Source organism: Cololabis saira, chromosome 23 (genome assembly GCF_033807715.1).
Source record: "Cololabis saira isolate AMF1-May2022 chromosome 23, fColSai1.1, whole genome shotgun sequence".
Lineage (NCBI taxonomy): Eukaryota > Metazoa > Chordata > Actinopteri > Beloniformes > Belonidae > Cololabis > Cololabis saira.
The window spans coordinates 15,309,508-15,334,787 of NC_084609.1; the positions used below are offsets into that span (position 1 = coordinate 15,309,508).

A 25,280-nucleotide genomic window follows, 5' to 3' on the forward strand; every position below is an offset into this window, starting at 1 on the left:
GCAGCAATAAATGCATTTTTATAAGATGACATGGCAAAACCACTGGATTGCATCCAGATATCATCAAATATAACCAGGTTACAACTGTGTCTTGCTTGTTAATGATCAAGGACACAGAAATACTAGAGGAATGATAAAGTAACGTGTAAACACTAGTTGTGGGGATATATTTTTAGGGATTGGTGCTTGAACCTTAATGGATTTCTATAAGCTGCTACTTGTTGTCAGCGGTCCAATAATGGTCTGAAAAAGCAACAGTAAAACATGGAGCTCTGAGGAAAAAAGAATTAGACTTTGATTGCAATTTCCAAAATGCTTTTCTTCTCTTCATCCCTTGTTTTCATCTAACCCTTTGATCCTGACATTCTGTTTACATCCTGCGGTACAAATATACTACAGAACATCAAGTACTCTCTACAAAAAACCACAGCACTCAGTTATATTTCTATCCTGATGAGTCTGCACATCTGCAGATGTTTCAATGCATTAAATCCCTTCACATCATTCTACTGATTTACAGCACAAAGTATATATTAGATGATTAGAGACTTGACTATGACCAAAAAAGGTTATTTTGTTTTAGTTTTTTTTGTTTTTTAGATTGATAAGATGAGGAATGCAAACCACCAGCTTGTCTGTAGCGTGTAGCACCAGATCTTAGTTTCACAGAACATTAGGAAACACCATTCACACTCAGTTACACTGTTATCTTTGGACATGCAGGATTTACAATCGTTTTCATGAATATTTGTTTTAAAAAGCACCAGGAATACTTAGAAGCTCCTGCAAATGTTTCAAATGTCTCATTCTCCTCCCCTTCCTCTCACTCTCACATTTTTTTTACCGGATTTCTCCCTCTAGAAAGCTTTGGTTCTTCATACATGAATCATCTCTGTTTTGCTTCTAAACCCAAACATCCTCTTAAATGCACATCTCAAAGATCTCCGTTGGAAACTGTTGTCAAACTTCCTCCCCTAACTCTATATTGACTTACTTGGGGGAGGAAGTTTGAAAAAAAGTAAAAAGTATTTTTTTTATCTGTTTCTTAGATTTTTCTGCTCTTTCAGTTGTCTTTCTCAGTTGTTTGAAGAGATTAAGCTCTCTTCTAGAGGAAAAATAAATCTCAAACAATAGAAACAAGATGTTAATTTGCTGTTAATTCCAGTCTTTTATCGACTGAGTTTTTGACAGCATCAGTATTCCTCTTTTGTTTTGGAATCTAATTAGTCGGCTAGATTAGAGCTTTCATGCATATGATGTCTGGGTGAATCACAGCTGAATGCAACCAGATCGAACTTTATTAGAAGTTAATTTGCGTAATGCACAATGCTTAATAGAAAGCTTGACATGCTGCAGAATCCAGTATCCACCCAGCTCACCGTCTCTTCTCTCTCTTTTGTCTTTCTCCTCCTGTTTCCCCCTCCAGTTGCTCCAGCAGGCGACCTCCTCTGGTAACCTAGGAGCCTTCAGCGGGATCCAGCAGATGGCCGGTGAGTCAAAAATCAGCCGGTAGACCCGTTTTGAAACCACAATCTACCACGGCAGTGGTCTCTTTGTTGCGCCTCTTTTGTATTCTTTTTTTTCCGTTTTTTTCAACGGACTTCTAAAAGAGGACTAAAGAGCATAACAGATGAACTCGCGTGGTGAAGTAAAGAGAGCCCGTTGCCCTGAAGATTTATTAACTGCTGCTAAGATTTGTCTTGATCTTTTAATGAGGCCAGACAAGAGTTGTGCCCAGGGCATGTAACAGTAGCACCGAGGCTTTGTCAAGGATGGATGAATCACAAGAATGGAGGAAAGAAAAGGAAAATGGAGCGCAAAAAATGGTTAAAAGTGGTGCATGTCTTGCACTGCGGGCTGGTGCCATCTACTGCTGTTCTCCGCCATGTGTCATCCACACTCTGTGTTTCTCTTTTTTTCTTTTTTCTTTCTAAAGAGAATCTGCAGAATCAAAGCAAAATTAAGCTTTTTGTACTGATTTTAAAGCTGAAGGAGAGAAAATTCATAGAGGATATGCAAGCTGGTGGAGTTGACCTGTGGTGAAAGTTAATGTAAGGAGCGGAGACCGCTGCAGTGGAAATCCAGATTGTAATATCCCACTTCTGTATTAATCTCAGCCTTGAGCATGCCGAGTGGTTCTCCTATTAAATTTTGAACAAGATAAAATCTGTGTCTTTAAGAAATATAATTTTTAGAGCTTTAAATTGAGGTTACGTAAGACTTAAAGGGACTCGGAGATAGTCGCTCTCATCGTCTCTTTTCTTCTCCTCTCTTTTCATTTTACACCTCCGTTCCTCCCCATCACTCTCCTCCCTCTTTATTTTAAGCGTTTTTTCCTCAGTTACTCTCCCACCTTCCGCCCTCTTCCATCACACTTTCTTCACCCCACCTTTACACCTCCCTCCAGCCTCATTTGCTCTTCATCCTCAGCTTTTGTCTACGAGGTCTCAGTTTTTAACTGTACGCTGTTCAGTCACGCTGGAAACACGGGTAAAAGAAATCGCTGGAGCCTGATGGTAGTTTGTACCCTCCATTTTTTTTCAGTCATGTTCCTTCCTTTGAGCTGCAGTGCCACACAGTTTCGCTGTGGCTGTTTTCAATGTTTTGGCGTCTTCTCCGCTGAGCCAAAGCCCATATTTTCCTTCCGAATGTTCACTCGCTCTGACAAACGGGCTCTGGGGTTTGGAACCGAGGGAGAAGGAACGGTGTCTGAATCGAGAGATCTGTTGGTCGTCCATCTGCGCTCGTGAGAAAGAGGGAGTTAGCATTAGTGATTGGCAGGAGATGTGAGACAGCTGAATGACATCTGGTCCCAGTCTTTAACACGACGAGCTGCAGAGCTGAGAGGCTTCAATTACACCAATGAGCATTCAATTAGCTGCAGCCAACGCCAGCCTGGTGCAGCATGCAGTCCTCGCACACATGTATGTGCATCCTTGCACACATATGTGCGCATGGACGCTCACGTACCATCTGCACAACCCAGATACTCCAACTGTGATGTGGGAAATGGGATGTGTTTGTCTCACAGTATCGGTGTAGTTTGGTCTACACTTTATTCTTCTCTAACGGTTATTTTTCTCACGCTTTCTTCTTTTCTCCTTATAACAGTTTTTAAAATCATATATTCATCATGGGAGATGGCCTTTACAAATGCTACTAAAGAAAGGGTGTAGAGCTGCTCTGAGGAAGAGGTTGCACGAAAAGAAAGAGAGAAAGAACTGGTGGGGAGTTGTCTTTGTCAGTCGAGAAAAAAAATAGGCAAGAAAAGGGGTAGAATTGGAGAAATGAGGACAGAAGGGGTGGAGATTGGAAAGAAAGAAGAGAAGTGGAAAAACATGCGGGAAAGGAGGAATGGGAGAAAAAGGAGAGATAAGGCAGAGCATGCTGGGAAGGACGGATAAAAAGAAAAAGAAAAATGATGGACAACTAGCAAAGTAAGGAAAAAGAAAATGCTCAGCAGAAGTATGAACAGTTTTAACAAGTCAGATGAAACTAGAAGAGAGTATAAATGAGAGGAGTAAACTAGGAAAGGAGTAAAAGGGGGGATCATTTGGAGAAACAGGAGAGAAAAAACTATGGTGCATGTGAAAAATATAAAAGACTAGAAAATGAAATTGAGGAGGGAGATAAAAAGGCACAAACTGAAAATGGAGATGCAGCCAGGAACAGAGAGACTAGAAATGGGAAAGAGAAGGGACCAACAATGAGATGACAGATGAGAGGAAAAAGAAAAGACACCATAAGATACAGCGCGATGGCCCTACAATGAAAGTCTATTTTTATTGTTTACACAGAGCAATGCTGCCTCTGAGCCAGGCTCCAAACCTTTAGAGAGAGAAATGAATCTAATAACAATCTTACTATAAAGAGGTATGAATGACAGCCTTCTCTCAAGTCTACATACCCTGCTGCATTTTCTGCCTTTATACAGGCATATATATATATATATATATATATATATATATATATATATATATATATATATATATATATATATATGTACATATGTATAAAAGAAACTGTCTGAATTAGCGCAATCTTTAAGCATGTGTTAGCAGAATGTGATCGAGTGATGGCTGTTTTTATTCCCGCCTTGCGCAGAAATAGAAATCCATTTTAGCTTTTGATGAATGACAGAAAATTGGAGAAAATCGCTCTGAAAACAAGATTGGTTTTGGCTGCGGCGTGCTCCTGAGTAGCACAGACGAGTAAAGAAGGCACACACGAGCAGACACGAACGTGCATGCTCGTTTCTGCAAGCACATGCACACACACGGACACACGCATTGTTTTCCCACCCTGCAAGTCTTGTTCTGAACAGTCACATAGACTCTCTGGCTGCAGCGCCGCAAAAATCTCAGAACAACAGCAGCTTGTTCTGTCTTTTTTTTTTTTTCTTCTTCGTTTTTAATACATTAAATTTACCAATCAGAAGTGTGAATCCAAGTGAAGAATCCAGCCATCTGTTGTCAATGGCTGTATTCAGTTTGGTTGTCTGAGTGTGGAACCTCAAACCATTCACAGATGGGTCTTCTTCATGGTGTCTTGTTTGTGTCTTTTTGTATGTGTGTGTGAGAGAGTGTGTATTCCCATGGTACTGTATATACACTTAGACTGTATATACGACACATACACCTCACATCGACCACCCTTTCAACTTTAACAAGCTCATGAGTCAGAGGAAGCCTCTCTGTGGTAAGACCATTATATGTACACACTTATAAACACACACGTGTCCAGGAAGTGAGGTACGAGGTTGAATTGGACTAAGACAGTGTTTTATAGCCTCTGGTTCAGTATATTTGAGGTCTGGGCTGTTGGTCATTAGTTAGGCTGAAGTACCGGCCCGTACGCCGATGTCAGAGAGAAAATTAACAGCGAGAAGAGTTCGGCCTGCAGGAGTCATCAAATACAATGACGTCTCAATGGATCAGATGTAAAGTTTGGATTATTCAAAATCATGACTGGAGCCCAGCGTACATATACACACTGAAGGGTGTTCATATCTTAAAGCACTATCTCTTTCAAGCGGCAAGTGTTATATTTTTATTCATATAAAGGTTTAATTTAGAGCGCCCTTATCGTTTCAGTGTAATTTGTATAACAAAGTGATTTTGAAATAAACCTCCCTCCCGGGGAATGGGATCTGGTGGTTTTCTAGAAATGCGGTCAAATATTTATAACTATGTTTTAGTTATTGAAGATTTGTATAGAATTAAGACTATTATTTTACATACATTATATAATATATGTACTTATAATGAGCCGTTTATTTCAGCATATTCCCGATGGCAGACACATTTGATCTTTATCATTACGCTACCTTTGGAAAATATGATGTGGTGACAGCACATATGGAACAGATGTTACCCGAATGTGAGAAGTCAAATTTGACGTGAATTAGTGTTGTGAGGGTCAAGCGCATAGAAAATGTAAAAAAAAAAAAAAAAAAAAAAGAAAAGTAAACTGATAACTATCTGTCGCATGTGTGGTTAGTTTATACACCCACACTCACCGTCAGCCATGTCTGGGCTTAGTCCAGCATGGAGAAATCAGGCTGCCTCCATCTCAGTCGGTTGCAATCTGCAGATTTACAGGTAGATGGCAGCACATCATAAACACTGGAACTAAGTCATGTTTAAGGATTCATTCCTGACAGTCAAGTTCTTTTTAAATAAGCTGGTTGTGTCTCTTGAAATACTTAATTTTAAGGCAAAGTTGCACAATGCACTCACAGTAGATGGGTAAAATTGAATATGTGCTTCATGTTGATACGACAGGTTTATTCTACGGTATCAATAACACGCGGCTTAGAATTCCTCATTAATCTAATCAAATTAATGACTTTTACAATATTTTTTAGCAGTAGACCCATTTGACTGTTACACACTGCTACTTATATGCAAAAGATTAGTTGAACAATATTTTGAGTTCATTTTCACAATAGGGAACTATACATTCCTATAGTTTTTTATTCTTAGCCCAACAGTCATCTTCTAACTATTCATAAAAATCTTAAATGTCAGATCTTAAAATCTTAATCATCCTCAAAAATCTGATCTCTGAGTCTGGCTCCAGTTATGATCCAATAATGTCAAAATGAAGGTCTTCATAACCTTTAAGACTTTGATTTATAAAAGCCGAAATTAGACATGCAAAGAAGGAATTCATAGTTTAATTCAATATGCTTGGAAAGCCCACAGATCTAAGTGAGGTTAGTGTCGCCCTGTAGTTTCCAAGGCCTCTGCACTGTGCTGTTCAAACAGAGAATATATGAGTTGACCTAAATCACTTTAATTCTGCCTTCAGAGCAGCGCTGCCTTGGAGAAAAGCACCAAGCCTTAAGACCAGAACAGCTGCTTTCACTGATTTAGACACACTTGGGACTTATTAGCAAAATCAGTTGCTGTAATGTTTACCTTCACACTCTACAGATTCTTTCCTTTTGCTAATATTTTCTAGCTGTCTAAAAAAATAAGCAGGAAAACAGTGAATGGATTATTTCCAGGTATAAAAGTAAAGGGGAATCCAAGCGCTTCACTGGTACTCCTGTTTACCTCTGGACACCGAGCTTCAGTTCTGTCCTCTGGTGCACTGTCCCGGTCCAGCCAGGCCATCCAGCCGCTCCCCAGGTTTGACACCACCCTCTCTGGCTCCTCTCTCCAGGTATGAGTGCTCTGCAGTTGCAGAACCTGGCCACTTTAGCGGCAGCAGCGGCGGCGGCCCAAAACTCAGCCAGCCCCTCCTCCGCAAACCCCCTGTCCTCCAACGCCGCCTCCCTGGGAGCGTTGGCCAGCCCAGGTAACCCCGCAGCCACTCAGATTGGGGGGGGGTCCGACGCCGTGTGTTGGGGGTGCCCAGCGCCTGCCTCCGGTCTCCTCCACCATTACCATTACCAATGTCGTCACCCCATCAAACAGCCATGGTTGCCGAAACATCTTCATTACCCCGATCATCGGTGTCGTCGGCCTCCTCCCCGACACATTCCTCTGGTGTGTGAATCCACCGTCTCTTCACTCCTCCATCTCAATGGCAAGACCATGTTGTTGTCGATGTGCCGCCTCCCACTTCTTGAACACCTCACCATCTCATCGTGTGTCCCCATGCCCGCCCCGTGATCCACGCGCTGCAGATGTGTGTGCATGTATGTGCGACTTGTGCTTAAACGTTTCCCGCAGGTTCAAGTTGCGTGCACTTTTGTGTTGGATTTTTCCGTGGTTTTCTTTGTTCGTGCCTCAACTCAGCGGCTCTAGAGACCGTGTAGAGCAGCAGAGTCGTTGTTTCCCAGAGGACGGGGTCTGTCTGCGTGGTTATTTTTCTGTGCTTGTTGAAAACACGGGGTTGACTGAACCTGGCTCGGGTTAAATATCACCACCTTTTAGATTTCCTCTCTGCCATTCCTCCTCACGTTGCTCCATCCCATCTCCCTCGTCCTCCTCCTTTTCCTGTGTTCTTCCTCGTTGCCCTCATCTCCCGTTGCTGCCCTCCTTTTGACAAGCTCTCCTGTTTCTGCTCCATCATCCGCACCCCCCCCACCACCACCACCATGTCGACTCGTCCTCGCTCCAGCAGCACACTCCCAGCAGAGCATGAATATGAAAAACACCTTTCCCCTCCACACCCTCAGCCGCCACTCTTCCTCCTTTAACACTGTTCCATCCCACTTAGAATGCCCGTTCTTGTCTTGTCTCTCCTCCTTGCCTCGTTCGTTCTCTCCATATTCCCCCTCTCTTTTATCGCAGCCTCTTCCTCTCTTTCTGACTGTAAATGTCAGTCCAGCCTTGAATGGTACACACTCATCTGAGTGTGAATGAGTGGTGCTGTACTGCATGTGTCAGTGAAACTGAAAACGTCACGCCGGTCTGATAAACGTGGACGGCTCTGCATGGAGACAGGCCGGAGTCTTTGTTTTGCACCATGTGCTGACATAATGCTCCCTTTGCCAAACCATCTCTTAATATATTCAGCGGCAATCCTGCTTTGTTGGCAATGCTTTGATGAGATGAAGGGTAAATGAATAGATTCAATCTTTGTTGTGTTTTCATCTCTATATATATATATATTTCAATATTTTTTTTTATATTGACAGCTTCGTGCACTGCATTTCCCACCACCTCACTCATCACCACTGACACCATAGTTTGTTAGCTGCACATCCGTGTGTGTTCAAGTGTGTGTGTGAGAGAAAGAGAGTTCGTGTCCACTGTGTTGGATTCATTTGTTTGTTGTTTTCAGTGACAATATGTCTAAATTGTGTTTGAAGACAGGTGATTTAACCTTATTGTATGAAAGAAAGAAAAAGAAATGATTCAAAATGACAAAAAAAAAGCCCAGATGAGAATTTGTTTGCGCTTGTCACTGCATATGTCTCTTTTTTATTTAAAAAAATAGCTATTGTTGTTTATTTTTAATGAAACATGCAGAATTCTGCTTTCATCTTCATCTACTTTTGCTCAAAAGGGTTGTAAGGTCGAGGCACCACAGCTTGTTTATTAAAGGTGCTACTTGTAATATTTTTAAGCATCAACATACAATCAAATCAAGTGAGATGCAGCATCATAAATTCTATTTAGAGCGCTGGCAATGACGGGGGAATTGGTTTCCTCTGTATCTGTTTCCCTTGAACCCTGGGTGCCTTTTTGTCAAAGAAATGTCCAGCTTTCATCGGTCACACTGACTCAACTAAGAAGATAAACGTTCAAAAAACCTTTAACTGTGTTTGCATTGGAGGAACGGTGGTTATTTTCTGCATATCTCTCTGGGCAGAGAGAAGCATACAACTCAACTCTTGCAGCATTAAAAGACATGGCTGGGCTATCGCTCCATGACAGTCCACGCAGGACCAAAACGTCCATGTTACTCCTCCTCGCTCTAATTCGACCAGGCTTCATTACTGGACTGCTTTGTTTCAATGAAAAATCAAAATGTTTGACTATTTTTCAGGTGGCTGCTGTCAAGGACTGGCTAAAGGCTATAATCCATGAAGCACACTTTGATGCAGTTGTCCATTACAGAAACCAACCCACAGCCCCTCAAGTGAATTACTTAGCCGCCATGGCCACAATTGGTCATGGCCACTTGACCCAAGCAATTTCAGATAAGCTGTCAAAGCTTCACTTTAGCTTCAGCCTCAAAACACTTAAGTCATGTCTGATAGTGTATGCACAATACATAGTTCTCCTAACTAGATACAAATTTGGGATAATTGAAGACGTTTTTATTTTATTTATTATATATATAGTTTTATTTTACTTTCGTGTAGGCTGTCTACAGTTTAATGTTGAGAGTTTACTGATGCTAAATTGCTACATGTAGCACCTGTCAAGCTGGCCGAAAGCCTCCACCTCCTCTGCTAAATGTTTGTGTAACACATCCCATTTTATTGTCTCTTCTGCTTTTCTGCTTAACCTCCATCTTTACCTGTGTTTTTCTCCTTTTACCCTCTCCCTCCCTCCCTCCCTCCCTCCACCCCCCGCCCCGGTCCCCCAGCAGCAGGCACCACAGCCAACTCCAACGCCGGAGCAATGAATTCTCTGACCTCTCTGGGCACCCTGCAGGGCCTGGCAGGCGCAACTGTGGGCCTGAACAACATAAATGCACTAGCAGGTAGCATCAACAGTGAGTATTCACCCTGCCATCAGCCACTCCACCTCCACCAACGACCATCCACACCCAGCAGCAGCGTCGCCACCACCGCCTGTGAGTCTGAGCAGAGAGACACAGTCACAACTACCAGACAAGGCGCTCCATTTCAGTTTGACATCTCTAGGAAAGTTTGAGAAATGATTACTACATTTGTTCAACTTTGCCATCAGTAGATATTTTGAAACAATGTACAGTATATTACAGTAACACCAATCCAGTTTAAGCAGTGTTTGGTTCCTTCTGTTGTCTCTCTGCACCTCAGTTTGACTTGAAATTGTTAATAATAATAGACATTTCATCCATTTATCCATCCATCTATCCATACACCCATCTGCTTCCTGGTTGTGGGTTGTGCTTGCTGTAAGCGTGCTTGTGTGCTGTCGTGGCAGAGTTGGCGAGCCCCTCACCAACTCACACGACCGTCAATGTCTGACCTGGTTGTAGTTGCGTGGTTTGGTGTGCTTTTGTTGTTCTGTTATTTTATGACTGCTAAAGACTAAATATTCGTTTTTTTTAATCTAAAATTACTTCTTGGACCTTTATGTTTTTTTAAAATTCGATGATTTCAGCTTTCATTATACAATTGTTCTATTTTATTGCCAAATAATCACAAAACCTTTCAATTTCCTGACAAAACTAATGTATTATTAGGATGATGTTGGAATGGTGTCATTGTTGTGACTGTTTTTGGGGCCAAAATCAGGCAGAATATTACATTTTAATCAGTGAAAAATACAAGAGTAACATTTTGTGTCCAAAAATACCTAACAAAAAATCAGACAAAATTGTCAGAATCCTTTCTCCGGTGTTTCTGTATGACAGATAAGAGCAGATAAAATGACCAAAGCTCTGCTAGATTCATGATTACACAAAAAAATTTACAGGTCAGCTACAAGAAAAAAGTTTAACTCTTTACTTATTATCAGCCTTCCTGGAGCTTGTGGTCAGATCCGGAGCACATGTGTGTGTTCCTCGACACATGTGCACTGTATCGACTGCACCGTCTGTCCTGCGTGCTGGCATCTGTCAAGCTGTGTGTGTGTGTGTGTGTGTGTGTGTGTGTGTGTGTGTGTGTGTGTGTGTGTGTGTGTGTGTGTGTGTGTGTGTGTGTGTGTGTGTGTGTGTGTGTGTGTGTGTGTGTGTGTGTGTGTGTGTGTGTGTGTGTGTGTGTGTGTGTCCTGCCTCTGACCTCCGAGGAGACGGGGCTGGGATCTTAATCAGAGCTGTTATGACAGCAGAGATCTTGTACTGTCGGCCTCTTCCACCACATTATTCTCCTCTGACCTTTACCGCTCCTCTGCTGGAGAAGCTGTATCCGCCGTGTAAATCACACACGCGTTCACTCCGGCGCACACAGGTACAGAAACTCAGGACATGTGCGCACACATGTTCGTCATTTCAGACGAAACGGGTCGCTTATGCATCCCATTTTGTCCCTGCTCACCCTGCGCTCCTCTTAGTGCCCGCTCCCTGTCCTCCCACCCACCGCCACCGACCGCCCTCATTTAGACACATCTCGGCCTTAATTGAATTGCAAAGGTCACCGGTGCAATTATTCCGGAATAAATGAGTGACCTATAATCCAGAGCGCTGCAGTGATAATTTATTTCGCTGCGTCTGACGGTGAGACGACAGGACGCCTTCTCAGCCCCCTCCTCGGACAAGTCCCCCCCCCCCTCCTCCCCACTGTGATATTAAGGTGTTACAAGCAGCTAATGAGTGTTACCGCTGCGTTCACTTCACTTTTTAAAGTCAACCACCAAGCTTTTCACGAGTGTGAAAGAGAGGCGCTGCGGCCTGGAAACGCAGCGATAATCACGGCAGATAGCTAATTACCATCTGACTTGTCCGTCCGGAAAGCTAAAATGCAAAAATGACACTTTGTCTGCATCTTAACATGTTTGTGCTCGAGAGAAAATGTAGATTCTCGTGCAGTAAGCAAATCTCACGTTATGTCTTCAAGTAATTCCAGCTCTTAAATGTTCTAACCGTTTAATCATAACAAGTCTCAAGACCGGCATTTTAAATATTAATCTGTACAAGGATTGTATATTAAGAGTGGGCACGACAGATATCAAAGGCATCTACATGTAGAAATGCCTTAATCAACTATTATTAAATCAATAAACAGCTGCTGAAACAAAAACATTTGTGCAGTATTTCCTTAAATATAGAACATAATGAACAAATTAAGTGGATATTATTGTTATACTCTCATATTCAGTTCAGGGGTCTTTTTTTATTTCTTTGTAAGAGATTGAATAGAAAAGGATGCTGGTGAATGTGGCTTTAGAAGACAGAAGTCAGCCAAAACCAATAAATGCAGCATTTTTGTTTAACAAATATTGAACTACATGACTTCATTTCTCTCTTTTTAACCGACTTGATTTATTTTAGTATCCATTTTATAGCCATATTTACTCACATTGCCAGCAAGTTTATTTATGTTCTGTTGGACACAAATATCATTCCAGACTCTGCAAGTTTTAGTCATTACACTGCAAAAACAGCCCCTCAAAATAAGCATGATATTCAGTAAATCTAAATGTTCATATTTTACGCAAAACTTTGTCCATGGGGTGCGAAACCTTTTCTTGACTGGAACTCTAAAAACTACCAAAACAGTAAAAAAACAATTTGCAGTGTATTATAGCTTCACATCAACCCTATAATGAACATGATTCTCAGAGACCTTTGTAGCATCCTCTTAATCAAAAAGGGAAAAAAGTTTCATACAAACCAAAAAAACTATTTAAAAAAAAAGAAAGAAAGAAAGAAAAATACATACATTTAAGTTAGGTTCTTATGATGATAAGAAAATTATTATTAAAATTTGAAGTGTTTTTGATTCCAATATATAATTACCGGTAACACAATTTATATCTAATCTTATTAACACAAATGAGAAATTTTTGCCATTTGTCATTGACATTTTTTGATTGTTTGTGTTATTTCATATGTCAGGCTTTAAAGGGTAAAAAAAACGTGATGCATTTTAAGAACCAAAAATCAATTTTTGTCTTCAAATCAGCCATTTAAAGAGTAGCCTTTTAGTGAAAGCCAACAGTAAAGATAAAAGATTAAAGTCCTCCACGATTTTTGCCTGTCACACAGTGTGTTGTCCCACAAACTTTGTGGGTTTTGTTATTTATATGGCGTCCACTGTGTTTTCGTGTGTGTGCATGCAGCGCTGTGTGCTTTTTACTCTTAGATTCCTGCGCAGCTCTGGCTGTCATCAGCTACACTCATACGACTCTCTGATCTGTGTAAATTAAAATTTTGTGTGTCCTGTGATGTGTTGCCCGTGGTCTTTTGTTGACGTGGTATTGATGTGTCCTTTGTGGTGTTTGTCACGACATATGTACTGTCTCTGTTATTGTCGGAGTGTGTATTTGTGTGTGTATGTGTGGTTATAAACACAACCTTCAATGGGAGCGCTAATGAGTAAGTGCATTCTTCTTTCTTTATTGTTGGGTTTTATGTAAAGTTGCTCAAATGCTCTCAGGTATGGCGGCTCTAAACGGAGGCCTGGGCGGCGCAGGGCTCACCAACGGGACTGCAGGCACTATGGACGCGCTGACGCAGGCTTACTCAGGGATCCAGCAGTATGCCGCTGCAGCGCTGCCCACCCTCTACAGCCAGTCTCTGCTGCAGCAGCAAGGGGCTGCCGGCAGCCAGAAGGAGGGTCAGTAGCCTGGGCTTGTGTGTCTGCACATCAGTGCTGCTCAGCAAGAGATGGATTTTTTTCCTCCCCAAAAGAAACTTTTATCAGCCTCTCCTGCAGGATTCACATGTTAGACTAGAATTTAAGTTCAGAGTGAACGCTTAAAGCTAGCATCAAGGTTACAAAATGCATCCACAGTAGTGTAATATCTAGATAAAATGTTATGTTTCTGGCAATTGTTTAGAAAATGGATCTCGTAATAGGAAGTAGAAGCCACCGGCTGGTATGCAGTATGCAAAATGTATAAATAAACTCAAATTCAGGGAAACTTTAAAGATTCATTTAGATTTTTACAAAACATTGTAACATGGTGCCAGAAAAAATAGGTTTTAACAAATTCAAGTTTTTTCATTATTTAGATGCCAAATTGTTTAAATTAGACTGTTTTTCTTTGTTAGTTTTAAATATTATGAATAAATATGCTGGAGGGGTGGGGTGTTAACATATACAACCAAAAATTAAAAGCGTCTTTTATATTTCATATTCTATGGTCATTAAAATGTCCCTTTTGAAAAAGAAAAGGAAAGAAAAACGTTGCCAGCCTAGACAGAATGGTTAATTCAGTTTTAGTTTTAAGTTAAAATATTTTTTTAAATTTGCTGAATGGAAACTGTTACAATGGTCAATGCTGCGGAAAGAAATAATCCTGGAGTTAAATTTGCCCAAAAGCCACAGACGACAAAGCTCAATACAAACCAGATGATGAAATATCTAGTAAAACAAACAGAGCAGCGTGCTGTTTGTTTATGCACCTCTCATCTCTGTTTCCCGCCTAGATGAATTTGTAAAGAAACTGTCTTTCTTTGACAGTCCATCCAAGAGTTCAAAGCTCTGCAGAGAAACTGAGACTTGCCAAATATCGTGCTCCCTCGTAGCTCCATTTATCTGTAAAATTCATAGTAAATGATTCTCAGAGGTCTGACCTGTTACAAATATCGGGCTTCATTTCAATTATATGTACGCTGTGTGAAGGGAGGAGTGTGAATGTGCAACCTGTGGCCCCTCTTAAAAGAGACGACATGCGGCCGACGGCATGAATAAACAAAAAATAGTAAATCAGAATGGCGAACTTATTTTATTCATGCAGAGCCAAAATATCATCATTAAATACAACCGAAAGCTTTCATCTTTGTTGAATTTTCATTTTGTTTAAAAGGAGAAGCAGACCCAAGGTCACGGGACATTGTACTAAGCAGTCTGCTTGAGCGCCGTTCCTATGACGACAGCACTGCAGTGCCCGTCTCCACAGTGCAGTGCTCCCTCTCTTGCAGTTGTGCAAAAGAAAAGCCATTCTGACTTGATATCTGCTCTGCATTACCATCCCGCCAGGTCCTGAAGGCGCCAACCTCTTCATCTACCACCTGCCCCAGGAGTTTGGAGACCAGGACATACTGCAGATGTTCATGCCTTTCGGAAACGTCGTCTCAGCCAAAGTCTTCATCGACAAACAGACAAACCTTAGCAAGTGCTTCGGTATGGCGCCATTGCAGGCAGCGGCGTGAGCTTCCCGACTGGGAAACGCTCACAAAAGCTTGCATCTCTCTATTTGTCTTGACTGAATGTGTCTGAGAGGCTCTAGATTAAAAGATACCGTCCATGAAGGTGAAAGATCAATGGCGTTACCATAGTTCCTTTGATAAATACATACAGGGATCCACTTAAAAGATGAGACTTTTAAAATTGTTGACCGTGAAATCGACACAAACAAATAAACGCTGAGCTCTAAAACCAGCCAGGTGCTTGAATGCCATTATAACGTGCTCATTTGAAATTAAAAATGTAGATTTTTACCAGTTTTATTTAATCAGTTAAATGAAATAATCATGCTGTTTTAAATTATACAAAATTAAGCATTTGTCAGAGTGAGGGAATTTTATCCTGCAATTCATTTAGAACCTACGTATTAGTCAGGTCTGGTGTTGTATGTGGTATACGTGCACATCTTTCATAACAAAATGCCCTGATGAGAACAGGAGCATCTCTATCCGGGTGAATCCAGAAAGCATTTAAATTTTTCTATGATACGAGAACCAGTGACTGTGGAGTAACAGCTCAGTGTAATTACTCTGAGCACCTTGTTTCCACAAAGGCTCATTATTTTGCTTTACAATACAGATTATTCTTCCTAATGTTCAGCGCTGGGAAATGCATTTCTACTTTGATAGATGAAAACAAACTACAGCAATGATAAAAGCTAATTTCAGCAGTTTTCCATTCTGTTTATAGAACATGTGCATAATGACATAACAATGTTACAAATGCAAAGGGATTCACTAATTATTGAAATTCTAATGTATTCAAAGCACACTAGTTTTGTACATGTGTAGATAAAGAAATGCATGGATCAGCTTCATGCAAAAACACATGTAGTGTCTGGTGCAGACTTTCAAACCATTAAATTAAGACAGTAGAGAATAGTCAAATTATGCTACTAACAGAATTGAAAATAAGGGTAAAGGAAATGATCAAAGTAAACGAGCCAAATGTTCACCAAACACAACAAACAGGTTTGCATTAAGTTAAGAGTGAAACTTTATTGCAAGTGAAATGCAGTTTGCTTATTATTTTTTTTATATAAAGAGCTTTAATCTTTCCATCATGGCATGACTATTTTATTTGAGCGGTCTCTAAATAAATAAAAGCACTTCATCATTCATTTTCCTTGATTTTTATTTTCCTCTTTTATTGCCCTAGTTTTTTTTCCTTTTAAATGCATTTCTATCACATTCATATATTTTATACATTTTTCCAAATCTTTCCCCTCGTAGTTGCTTAAATTCTTGCCCCAATTCAGTCTTGCTGCCACATCTTTTTCCCCAAAAGATCAATAAAAACTTAAAGATTGAAATTTCAATCACATATGTACTTGCAATAAAATTACCTTCTTGAGTGCAATACCTGTCAAATCAAAAGAAAAAACTTTATTGCAAATTTATAATCCTACGCCGTGCTACGTGAGTACATACCAAGTACACAAAAGGAACTAGCAGAGCTAAATGCCATGTCCATGTTATTTATTAGTTATAGGAATTATTAGTTTTGGACTTCAGTCAACTCAACTTCACTCAATACTTGATCTTTGAAAAATAATTCAGTCAGATTCATTCAATAATTCAGTCAGAATTAGTAAAAGGCATATATGCCTCAAAGTATTTATGATACCTTAATATAAAGTTAATTTGTGAACACGAAAATGTTTATCTTGTGTTTATTTAATGTTTATCATTAATCTGGCAATAAATTAATCAGTAAAGGTTCTTCTAATTTACTCTGAAGTAAAAATATCTCTTCATATTTCTCCATCACAACTCTTTGACTCCATCTTCTTAATCTTCAATTACAAATATATATATATATATATATATATATATATATATATATATATATATATATATATATATCAAAATTACGGCTCTGTTCAGGTTTCTTTATTGTATTTTATGGCGATATAACAGAGCTGATATAAATGCTCCTACGGTAGTCACAAATAGGCCAGAACAGCAGGTGATTTGATGCACATCCCAGACATGTAGGAGCAGAGAGAAACTGAAACGAATCAAACCCTGTTCCTGAAAAGCAGAGCGCAAAAACATGACTATTGCTTGTCAGGATGACGAGTAGCAGACGGAATGTGAGGGTGGATGAGAAGCAGTGAGACAAGCGTTTACTGTCAGTTTAAATTGTAAATATTACATCGGGAAGTGAAGTGTGCGCAGGGAGGGCTTTTTGGAAGACGGCAGAAATCTTAAACACAACACACTCCATTAAAATGAGTCCGAGAGCCTTCGAAAATCAGACTGAGAGGCATCGACGGTGTGATGTGATGTACAGGTCCCTGTGCCGTATTCTAGCATCAGCTCAGCAAATGTTTCAGGAAATACAGGATATTTGAAACAAATACCAAATATGTTGGCTATGTTTCTTCTAAAGTCCTTTTCTACTCATTTATTTTCCCGTATGGTTATCCGATCGTTGAAGATGTACCAAGAAATATTTAACTGTGGGTAAAAGCTGTCTACATACAGCATGAAAACTTTTATTCTTGTATTTTTGTAATGATGCATACAAAGCTTTACACCCGTTTATCCATAACTTTGACGTGTCCGTGGTGTCGACTGTCCCTGCAGGCTTCGTCAGCTACGACAATCCAGTGTCGGCACAGGCAGCCATCCAGGCCATGAACGGCTTCCAGATCGGCATGAAGCGGCTGAAGGTGCAACTGAAGCGCTCCAAGAACGACAGCAAACCGTACTGATCTTAGCACTAGGGTCTATCTGCTCCCCCTGTTAGCACTGCTAGGGTAAGTCTCCCTCCCCACAAAAATAACAAAACTTGATTTAAAAAAGAAAAAGAAACCGAGCCACGACTTCTTTACACAGGGACTCGGGGAGGGTCGGGTTGAAGGGAGGGACGTGGGAAGGAGGGGAGACGACCTACAACCACCCTGAGGGAAACACGTCAATGTTTTGGTTTCTTTTGTTGGTTTTTTTAATATCTTTCTTGAAGATTTTTATGTTGGCTTTCAAGTATTATTTATTACGTTTTTTGACACACATAAACACTTCCATTACCACCATTATTTTGTGCAATTTTTTTCTTTTTTTCATTTTTTTAATGATGGAAGGTAGTAGCTATCATAGGTAGCGTTTTTTTTTTTTTTGGCAAGTTTTTTTTTTTCCTCTTTCTCAGTAATTATTTATACACTTTTGAGGACTCGTGACAGTCAGAACAAAGATGAAGTAAAAGGAGCCATGAATTTTTTTGAAATATTATGTTTCCTTTCCCCCTCTCTCTTTGTGAAGCCGAGGCCTGGCTGAGAGTTTGTTTCTTTTTCTTTTTTTTCTTTTTTTTTTCCTTTCCCAACACCGATATGCACACACGTCCTTTGACCTCCGCGGTGTTGGTTGCAGGCCGCCGCTGCTTCTCCAAAACTCCTCTACGCCTGCTGGCAACCCGGGAGCAAAGGCTACGAAACGTTAGTGGCCTCGTTACAGAAAAATCAGCCTGCGGTAGAGTGTATCTCCCATACAGTTACACACTACCTCCAGAAAAAGAAGACAACAAACACACATTCCAGCTACATCTTATAATTTGTGATTTTTTTTTTTTCTTTCCAGAACTAAAAAAAAAAAAACAAAAAAAAAACCTACTACTTTCGGGGTCAGATCACATTGGTCTCTGTTCTGAAAGAGATACAACAGCGTATAGAAAATTTTAAAACACCATCCAGAATTTGATGAAGGCTATAATGATACTACTAATAGAAGAGTTTATGGGTTGCGGGGGTTAACTGAAAATACTTGACGTTTGTTTGAAAGATTTAAAAAAAAATAATAATTCAAAGTGCAGAATGCCACAGGCCTGTAAATTTTATTTGTAAAAAAGCAGTTCTATTTTTATACAACATTTTTACTGCCTCAGAAGAAGAAAACAGGATTTTATTTATTGCCTATCATTAAGTTATTGGACTCCTTCTAAGTATACAGTATTATTAAAGTAGACCCTTGTGGAGAAGTCTTGTGGAGTGGGATTCTCCTGTGGTTGTTTTTTTTTTTTGTTGTTGTTGTTTTTTTTATTTTTTTCGAGTGCAAAAACACCTTCCGCCGCCATTGGAACCGTAACGCCCCTCCCTCATTGATTTAATCAAACACACTTCTATGTGTTGTTCATCTATTTACCCGTGCATCATCCATCCCTCCTCCCCGCTCTCCATCCGTAGTCAGACTACTTCTTCACTTGTCCAGGTCTAACTTTTTTCGTTGCATTTTTCACATTTTTTTCTTTCACGTGTTTCCGTTTTTTGTTTTTCCGTTTGTTTGTTCGTAACTCCCCTACCCCCACCCTTCCAAAGATGTATAAAGTTTTAAAACAAAACAAAACCTTAAGACTCCTCCCCTTTCCTTCCCTCCAAAAGAAAAAAAAAATGTCTCCCAAATGACCACATCCATCTGGGAGCGGATGGATAAGCTTTGGGTGCTCTTGTTTTCTGTGTACGTGTGATCGTGTGCTGTTGCCTGTTAGTGTAGACCTATAACATTGATATCATTTTATAGTATAAAAAGAAACACAAAATCAAAGCTAAAAAAAAATGCTATTAAAATCAGTGTGTGTGGTGTTCCTGTTTCCACTTTGCATTGTTGTTTGTTGTGTGTTGTTGTTCGTTGTTGTTTCTTCTGATATATTTTTTTATAAGAAAATGCTGTTGTGGTGTGGTGCTCAAGCTCTCCGTGTGTAACTCTCTCCTCTCCCCTGTTTTTTTCTTTCCCCCTTTTAGAACAACACATCTCCATGCCTGTTAGCTCATCGTTTGCCTAGCATGTCTCCGTGGCGTCCAAAAAAACAAAAAAAAACTTCAAACAAAACAAAAATCCAAACCCAAAAAAAAGTGTCATCGTCCTCCTCTTCCTCCCCCGTCATTATTTTTTCTGATGTCTTTTCCGAGCTCACCTGATCATAACCTGGTTCTTCTCCTCCGCCGCCTACTGACCTTTTGAACTTTTAGGTTTTTTTGGACTTTTATGACTTTTTCTTTCTTTTTTTGTGTTGTTTTGTTGATTTTTTTTGCATGTGACCTCATTTGAAACTGTTTTCTGGAAGGATTTCTGGGCACAGAGGGAGATGAATAGGGAGGCGTGGGTAAGAAAATTAATGTGAAAAAGATATAAAGCTGCATTCATAAGAAAAACAAAAAAAAGACTTGAGATTTTTATGGAAAAACAAGTGTTCTTTTTGGAGAAAAAAAACAACAACAATCTGTGGCAAAGTGATTTCCATTCAGTATGTTTTCTTGCATTTTTTTCCTCTTTTTTTGTCAGTTTTTTTTTTCTTTTTCATTTATAGTAAACTTGAAAGTTCACTACAGGAATTGGCGCGCCATCCTGCTTCTGGTTGTGGATAAAAAAAAATTTAAAGAACAGGGCCAGAAGCAGTCCGCGCCAGTTTCTCTGAGAAATAAGACTACTTCCGAACAGTTTTGAATAAAAAACTGATCAATATTAGACTCTCTCAGAGCTCTCTAATGGTTTTTACATTTTTCAGGCAGTGTAAAGTTTTTTGATAAGGCCATTTTAAGTGGCTCTGTTTCTCATTCAAAGTCTATATATAGAACCACTTTTTTCTAGAGTAGTTTAAAGGTAAAAATAAAAAAAGACATTTGCCCTATTTGGGGGGGAGAAATGCTACCTACTTGTGTCACCTTTTGCTGAACTGACTCACAGATAGACAATCCGTGGTTTAAATGCACATGATGAAATGACCTATATTTTCTACTGTTTAAATGTATAGAGGAAAAAAAAATACGAAGATACCTGTAACCCGCGTTAACGTCGGTGCTTCTCGTGAGTTTAGTTGTGGTTTCATCACAAGTCTAACGGTCTTAAATGTCTCATGTTTTTCAAGAGAAGACTAAAAAAATCAGTTTACTTGAACAATAGACAAAGCCTTTCATATTACTATAACAGTTACTTGTTTTTTTTTTTCCTTAGTTTTTTTAATTTTCTTTTTTTAAGGAGTCCCAATTTGCTAAATTTCTTGTTGGTTAATTAGCTATATAAAATTCCTAAATATATATATATATAAATATAAATATATCTATATATATAATGTCAGCTTGTGAAGCATCAATGTCATTATAATTTTATTTCTTTCGTGGGAAACAATATTTAGATGTGTTTTGTTGTTCAGCAAAATGTCTTATAAAGAAAAAAAAGACAAGATCAGTGGAGTTTAGTGCCAAATTCTGAAGGTACTTCCTGCCTAGCGCGTCAGTGTATTTCTTGTGAAATTATTTGATAACATGGGTATTTTATTATAAGTGTTTTGTATGGAACCCTCATATTTAAAATATAGATTTAAAAAAGAGTTTGTTAACTTGCTATTCTGTGGTCTTGTTGCCTGAAAATGTCATGTTTGCTTTTTTCTTTGTAAAGATGTAAAAAAAACAAAAAAAAGTGCCCATGTGTCATATATATAGTATATATATATAAATATATATCTATACACACACACGAACACGGACACACACATACACTCTCGTGCAGACCTCACAGTTTACTTTGTTATTGTGCATGAGAGCCCCTGAGTGTGAAAGTCTCTTCAGCAACCGCTACAACCCGCCGGCGTGCGTGCACACACACACACACACACACACACACACACACACACACACACACACGCACACAATTCACACTCGGATACTTTTAGCCATTGTACAGCCGTTTCATTCATCAAAGCCTTACCACTAATCTTTGCACTCTTGTTCTATTTCTATTAGTATCTCGCACGCACAAACACAAACGTCAGACTTCGGCATGTGTTGTTATTTGGGGGGGTTTTTGTTTTGTTTTTGTTTTTTTTTTCTCCATCCTGCTCCACAGCTGAAAGAGGAAAAATTAAAAAAATGGAGGTGAGAGTCCTACGCAAAGCCTTATTTCTCCAAATCCTCTCCTTATCCCTTTTTTGTTCGGTTTAAAACAGCTCAGCGTCGCTGCCGTTTGTTTCTGACTGCGAGGATCATTACTGTTGTGTACACGGGCGTTTGCTTTCATGATGTAAGCACAGGGCAAGACTAGCTCACTCAGCCTCGATCTTTTAAGGAAAAAGCACACGTCGTCGTCGTCGGACAGTCAGAGGACGCAGGCGGGACGGTCTGGATTTTTCGCAGCTGAACTTATCTCTTTTTCTCGTGTTTTTTGTTTCTCTTTTTTTTCTAAATGAGTGGTTGTCAGACTTCTCCGTGTGTAAGTCTTGTGTTGTAGTGGGCCAAAATCACGTGTAGATGCCAAAGTGTGTTTCCGACTCTCTCATAGTCGAGCCGTTTACATGGCACACTGTTGTCAAGTCTATCCAACTGCCCCCCGCTCCCACTCCCTGAAAGCCTAGTTTACGGTCTGCAAAAAAAAAATTATTAAAAAAAAAGAAGAAAAAAAAAAAGAGGCAGCATTATTTTCTACAGAAGCTCACCAGTCGCCTTAACCAGGGAGCATCGTACCAGTATTCCAAGACGAGAAGATGTTGTCAGTCAGTGATGTGTGCCAACTCTGGGTTCCCTTTTGTCTCCAGTGAACCTCCCTCTTGTCTGGGTTTCACTTTTCCATCAGCTCATCCACTCGGCCACACCAGAAAGACGGGGGGGAATGAAAGGTTTGAAGGATGCCGCTCTGCTTCTTGTTTCTCGGTTGTTGTCTCCCAGCTTAACGAGTGTTATCAGGAGCAGGGAGATGCCTTATTGGAATAGTGACAGGGGAAATAAAGCATCTCTGGGCTGGAGAGGATGAGGAGAGCACATCCGCTGGTCCTCACTGGCAAAATAACAGCCAGAGCTGAGCTGAAGGTAATACAGCTTTCGTGATATCCTCTCAAAGACCAAAACCCAAGCTTTATCTGATCTCATGGAGGGAGGCAAGCAGACTTTATTTGGGGTTTTTTGTACGCACATGAGCCAAAAACAGCCATAACTACCTGTGTGGCAGCTGGAGAGTCCCACTGACTGACCAGCGCGTGTGCAGGGGGTTTTGGATCGGAGAGCTACAGCTGCACATTTCACACCCTCACCTCACTCCAGCACATTTCTTTACGTTTGGAGGCGCAACACATTCTGTCGTTCAAATCAACGCGCACCGCCAGCTTGCCTGTGTTATCGCAAAACATTTCACCTGTCCCCAATATCACGTCGCCAATTGCCAAATTGCACCGACTTGCACACAGCCCGACGTTGCACAGTCTCACGTGAAGCATCTCGTCTTTGTGTTAATGTCGAAGCACAAGAGGGTCGTGGAGGCAGAGTTTCTGTGGAGCGGCTCACCTCAGGGGCTGTCATCGCCGATGCTCGTTGTAATCTTTCTATCTTGTCACTGTTCACTTCTCTGTTCTCCTTCTCTCTTAATTATCTAAGTGCTATTTATCAAAATAATGAAATTTGAAAGGAAAAAAAAAAATCTAACTTGTCGTTTCTTTGCATTATGGCTTTTGTCAAGTTTTTTGAGGAAAGAAACGTTTTGTGTGTTTTTCTCTTTCTGTGGCGTAAAAAAGAGCTTGTTGTCCGTAGAAATGATCCGATTTTTGTTGTTGCTGTTGTTGCTTTTGTTTCTTTTAACTCTCAGAAAGGTTTTCAGTAGTTTCAAAGTTATTGTCTTGAGAGAAGCCAAAGTCAATGCATTTCAGTGGATCCTGTAAGCGTGATGTATGTTTGTTTGACAACACTTCGAAATCTGTCACTGGATGGGATTTAAAAAGTACAAAAAATGCAGGCTTTCCTATTTCTACAACTGATTGTACTTATGCATTTTGTACCAGTGGAACTTTTTATACTGGAGATTAAAGGATACAACAAAAAAAAATCTTAGAAAAAACCCTGTCTGGCCTGGTGGTGTGGCCTGACCCTGACTGGTCCCCGAGTTTGATTTCTAGCTGGCATCAAGAAAGTTGGCTTTTGATATAAGATTTTCTAGAAGATCTTTGGCTTTATTTCTTTCACTTCTTTTTCCTCACTTGAGTGTTGTTGTTTCTTTCATTTTTTCGTTCTTTAGTTCTTTTATTTTTCCTTAAAAAACCAGAGAGTAGGTGAGTGTCAGACTTTTCCTCTTTTTTTTGCCTTATAAATAGTTCTAGTCAGTTTGTCTATACAACAGCGGTAAGTTTCATTTCACTTCTGTATTGTGCCGTCTACACGATAAGACAATTATAGAAAAAGAAGGAATAGAAATATTTAGTCACCTTCAGTGGATTAATGTATTAGTTTCATAAAGATATCAACTAATTAGAAACTTTTTGCTTTTAGCTGTTTAGATTTTTCCGGTTTCTCTGTCCTTCTCTGTGAACTAACTGTGTAGCTGAAGCAGTCAGAATTATTTTTGTAAACGTATGTTCTTGTGTGATGCAGTTTTTTGCTTCTGTCTCCTATATTAAACCATTTTTCCTAATACGCGTCTCTCTCTGTGTTGTTATGTTACAGTGGCTGTCTGATGTTGTACTGTTTCACGACCTCCTCCTGCCATTCTCTGGATTTTCTCTCTTTCTCTGCCTCTCTCTCTCTCCCCCTCTGCCTCTCTCTCTCTCTCTCTCTCTTATTCTATCTTTTCCTCTCGTGTTCATCTCTTTTTTTGTTTTGTTTTGTTTTGACCACATAGTAAAAGTTGATTCCATCCCCAATGACAACTCACTATGCTGTTCTCACTAAACATAGTAAATATACATCGAGGTGTTTGCATGTATATTACTGTGTAGCCCAAGTTGCTGCGCGACAGTCAATAAATTCAAGTCATCAACCAAAAGGGTCCTGTAATTCCAGATTTTACAGGAGATGAACAGTAAAAAGCACATAAGCTGGATGTTAAAAAAAAAAAAAATTGAAACCCCTTTTTCTTTTCTTTTTTTAAACTTGGAAAAATTTGACATTTTGGGAAATACGGATCTCAGTCTTGATTGTTTGACTTGTGGGATGTTTTTGTTGCATGATTGTTGAACGTAATAGGAAACTATGAAACAAAAAAAAACATCAACACGCATGTTCAAGTGAAACGGTAAAAAAATCTTTAGCTACGACGGTTGGCATACTCCATCGCAGCTACAGACTGTAACGGATGATGATGATGTCACTGTGACATCATCGATAGGTTTGAGCTGGGGCTTTAAGTAAAGTTTGCTGTTGTATGAGAAGTTGTTTCTTTTTGAAACGTACTGTAGTCAGTTGAAGCCTTTCAGATCTTTTTAGAGTCAGCCTCTAGTGGTTAATACTGTTACGGTTCTTTATTATTGCTTATGTGGTTTCATGTCTTTTAGTAAACCAGCCAAACCTCCTTGCAGACTCAGCGCCTGCTCCTTCATTCATTTTGTAATGGGAGGTTACTAAACTTTTTTAGATACAACTTTGCAACATTTTGCAGTTTTCACCAGGACTAGGCCTTCAGAC

The 25,280-nt window shown here is 39.8% G+C and overlaps 1 protein-coding gene across 30 annotated transcripts in view; it reads left to right on the forward strand.

The window, feature by feature from the left end:
• The window catches only part of celf2 (cugbp, Elav-like family member 2), a 226,893-nt gene extending 202,602 nt beyond the window's left edge, over positions 1–24,291 (forward strand). For 4 of the 30 annotated variants that reach the window (XM_061714671.1, XM_061714677.1, XM_061714673.1 and 1 more), the window contains 7 exons: positions 1,427–1,490; positions 6,670–6,804; positions 9,493–9,702; positions 13,154–13,333; positions 14,702–14,845; positions 17,500–17,672; positions 19,647–24,291. In XM_061714671.1, the coding sequence (XP_061570655.1) occupies positions 1,427–1,490; positions 6,670–6,804; positions 9,493–9,702; positions 13,154–13,333; positions 14,702–14,845; positions 17,500–17,627 (861 nt within the window). In that variant the 3' untranslated portion in view covers positions 17,628–17,672; positions 19,647–24,291. Of the gene's footprint in view, positions 1–1,426; positions 1,491–6,669; positions 6,805–9,492; positions 9,703–13,135; positions 13,334–14,701; positions 14,846–17,499; positions 17,673–19,646 lie in introns of all 30 variants that reach the window. The other 26 variants (XM_061714675.1, XM_061714685.1, XM_061714688.1 and 23 more) reach the window with 12 other exon arrangements.
• Positions 24,292–25,280: the final 989 nt, after the last annotated feature.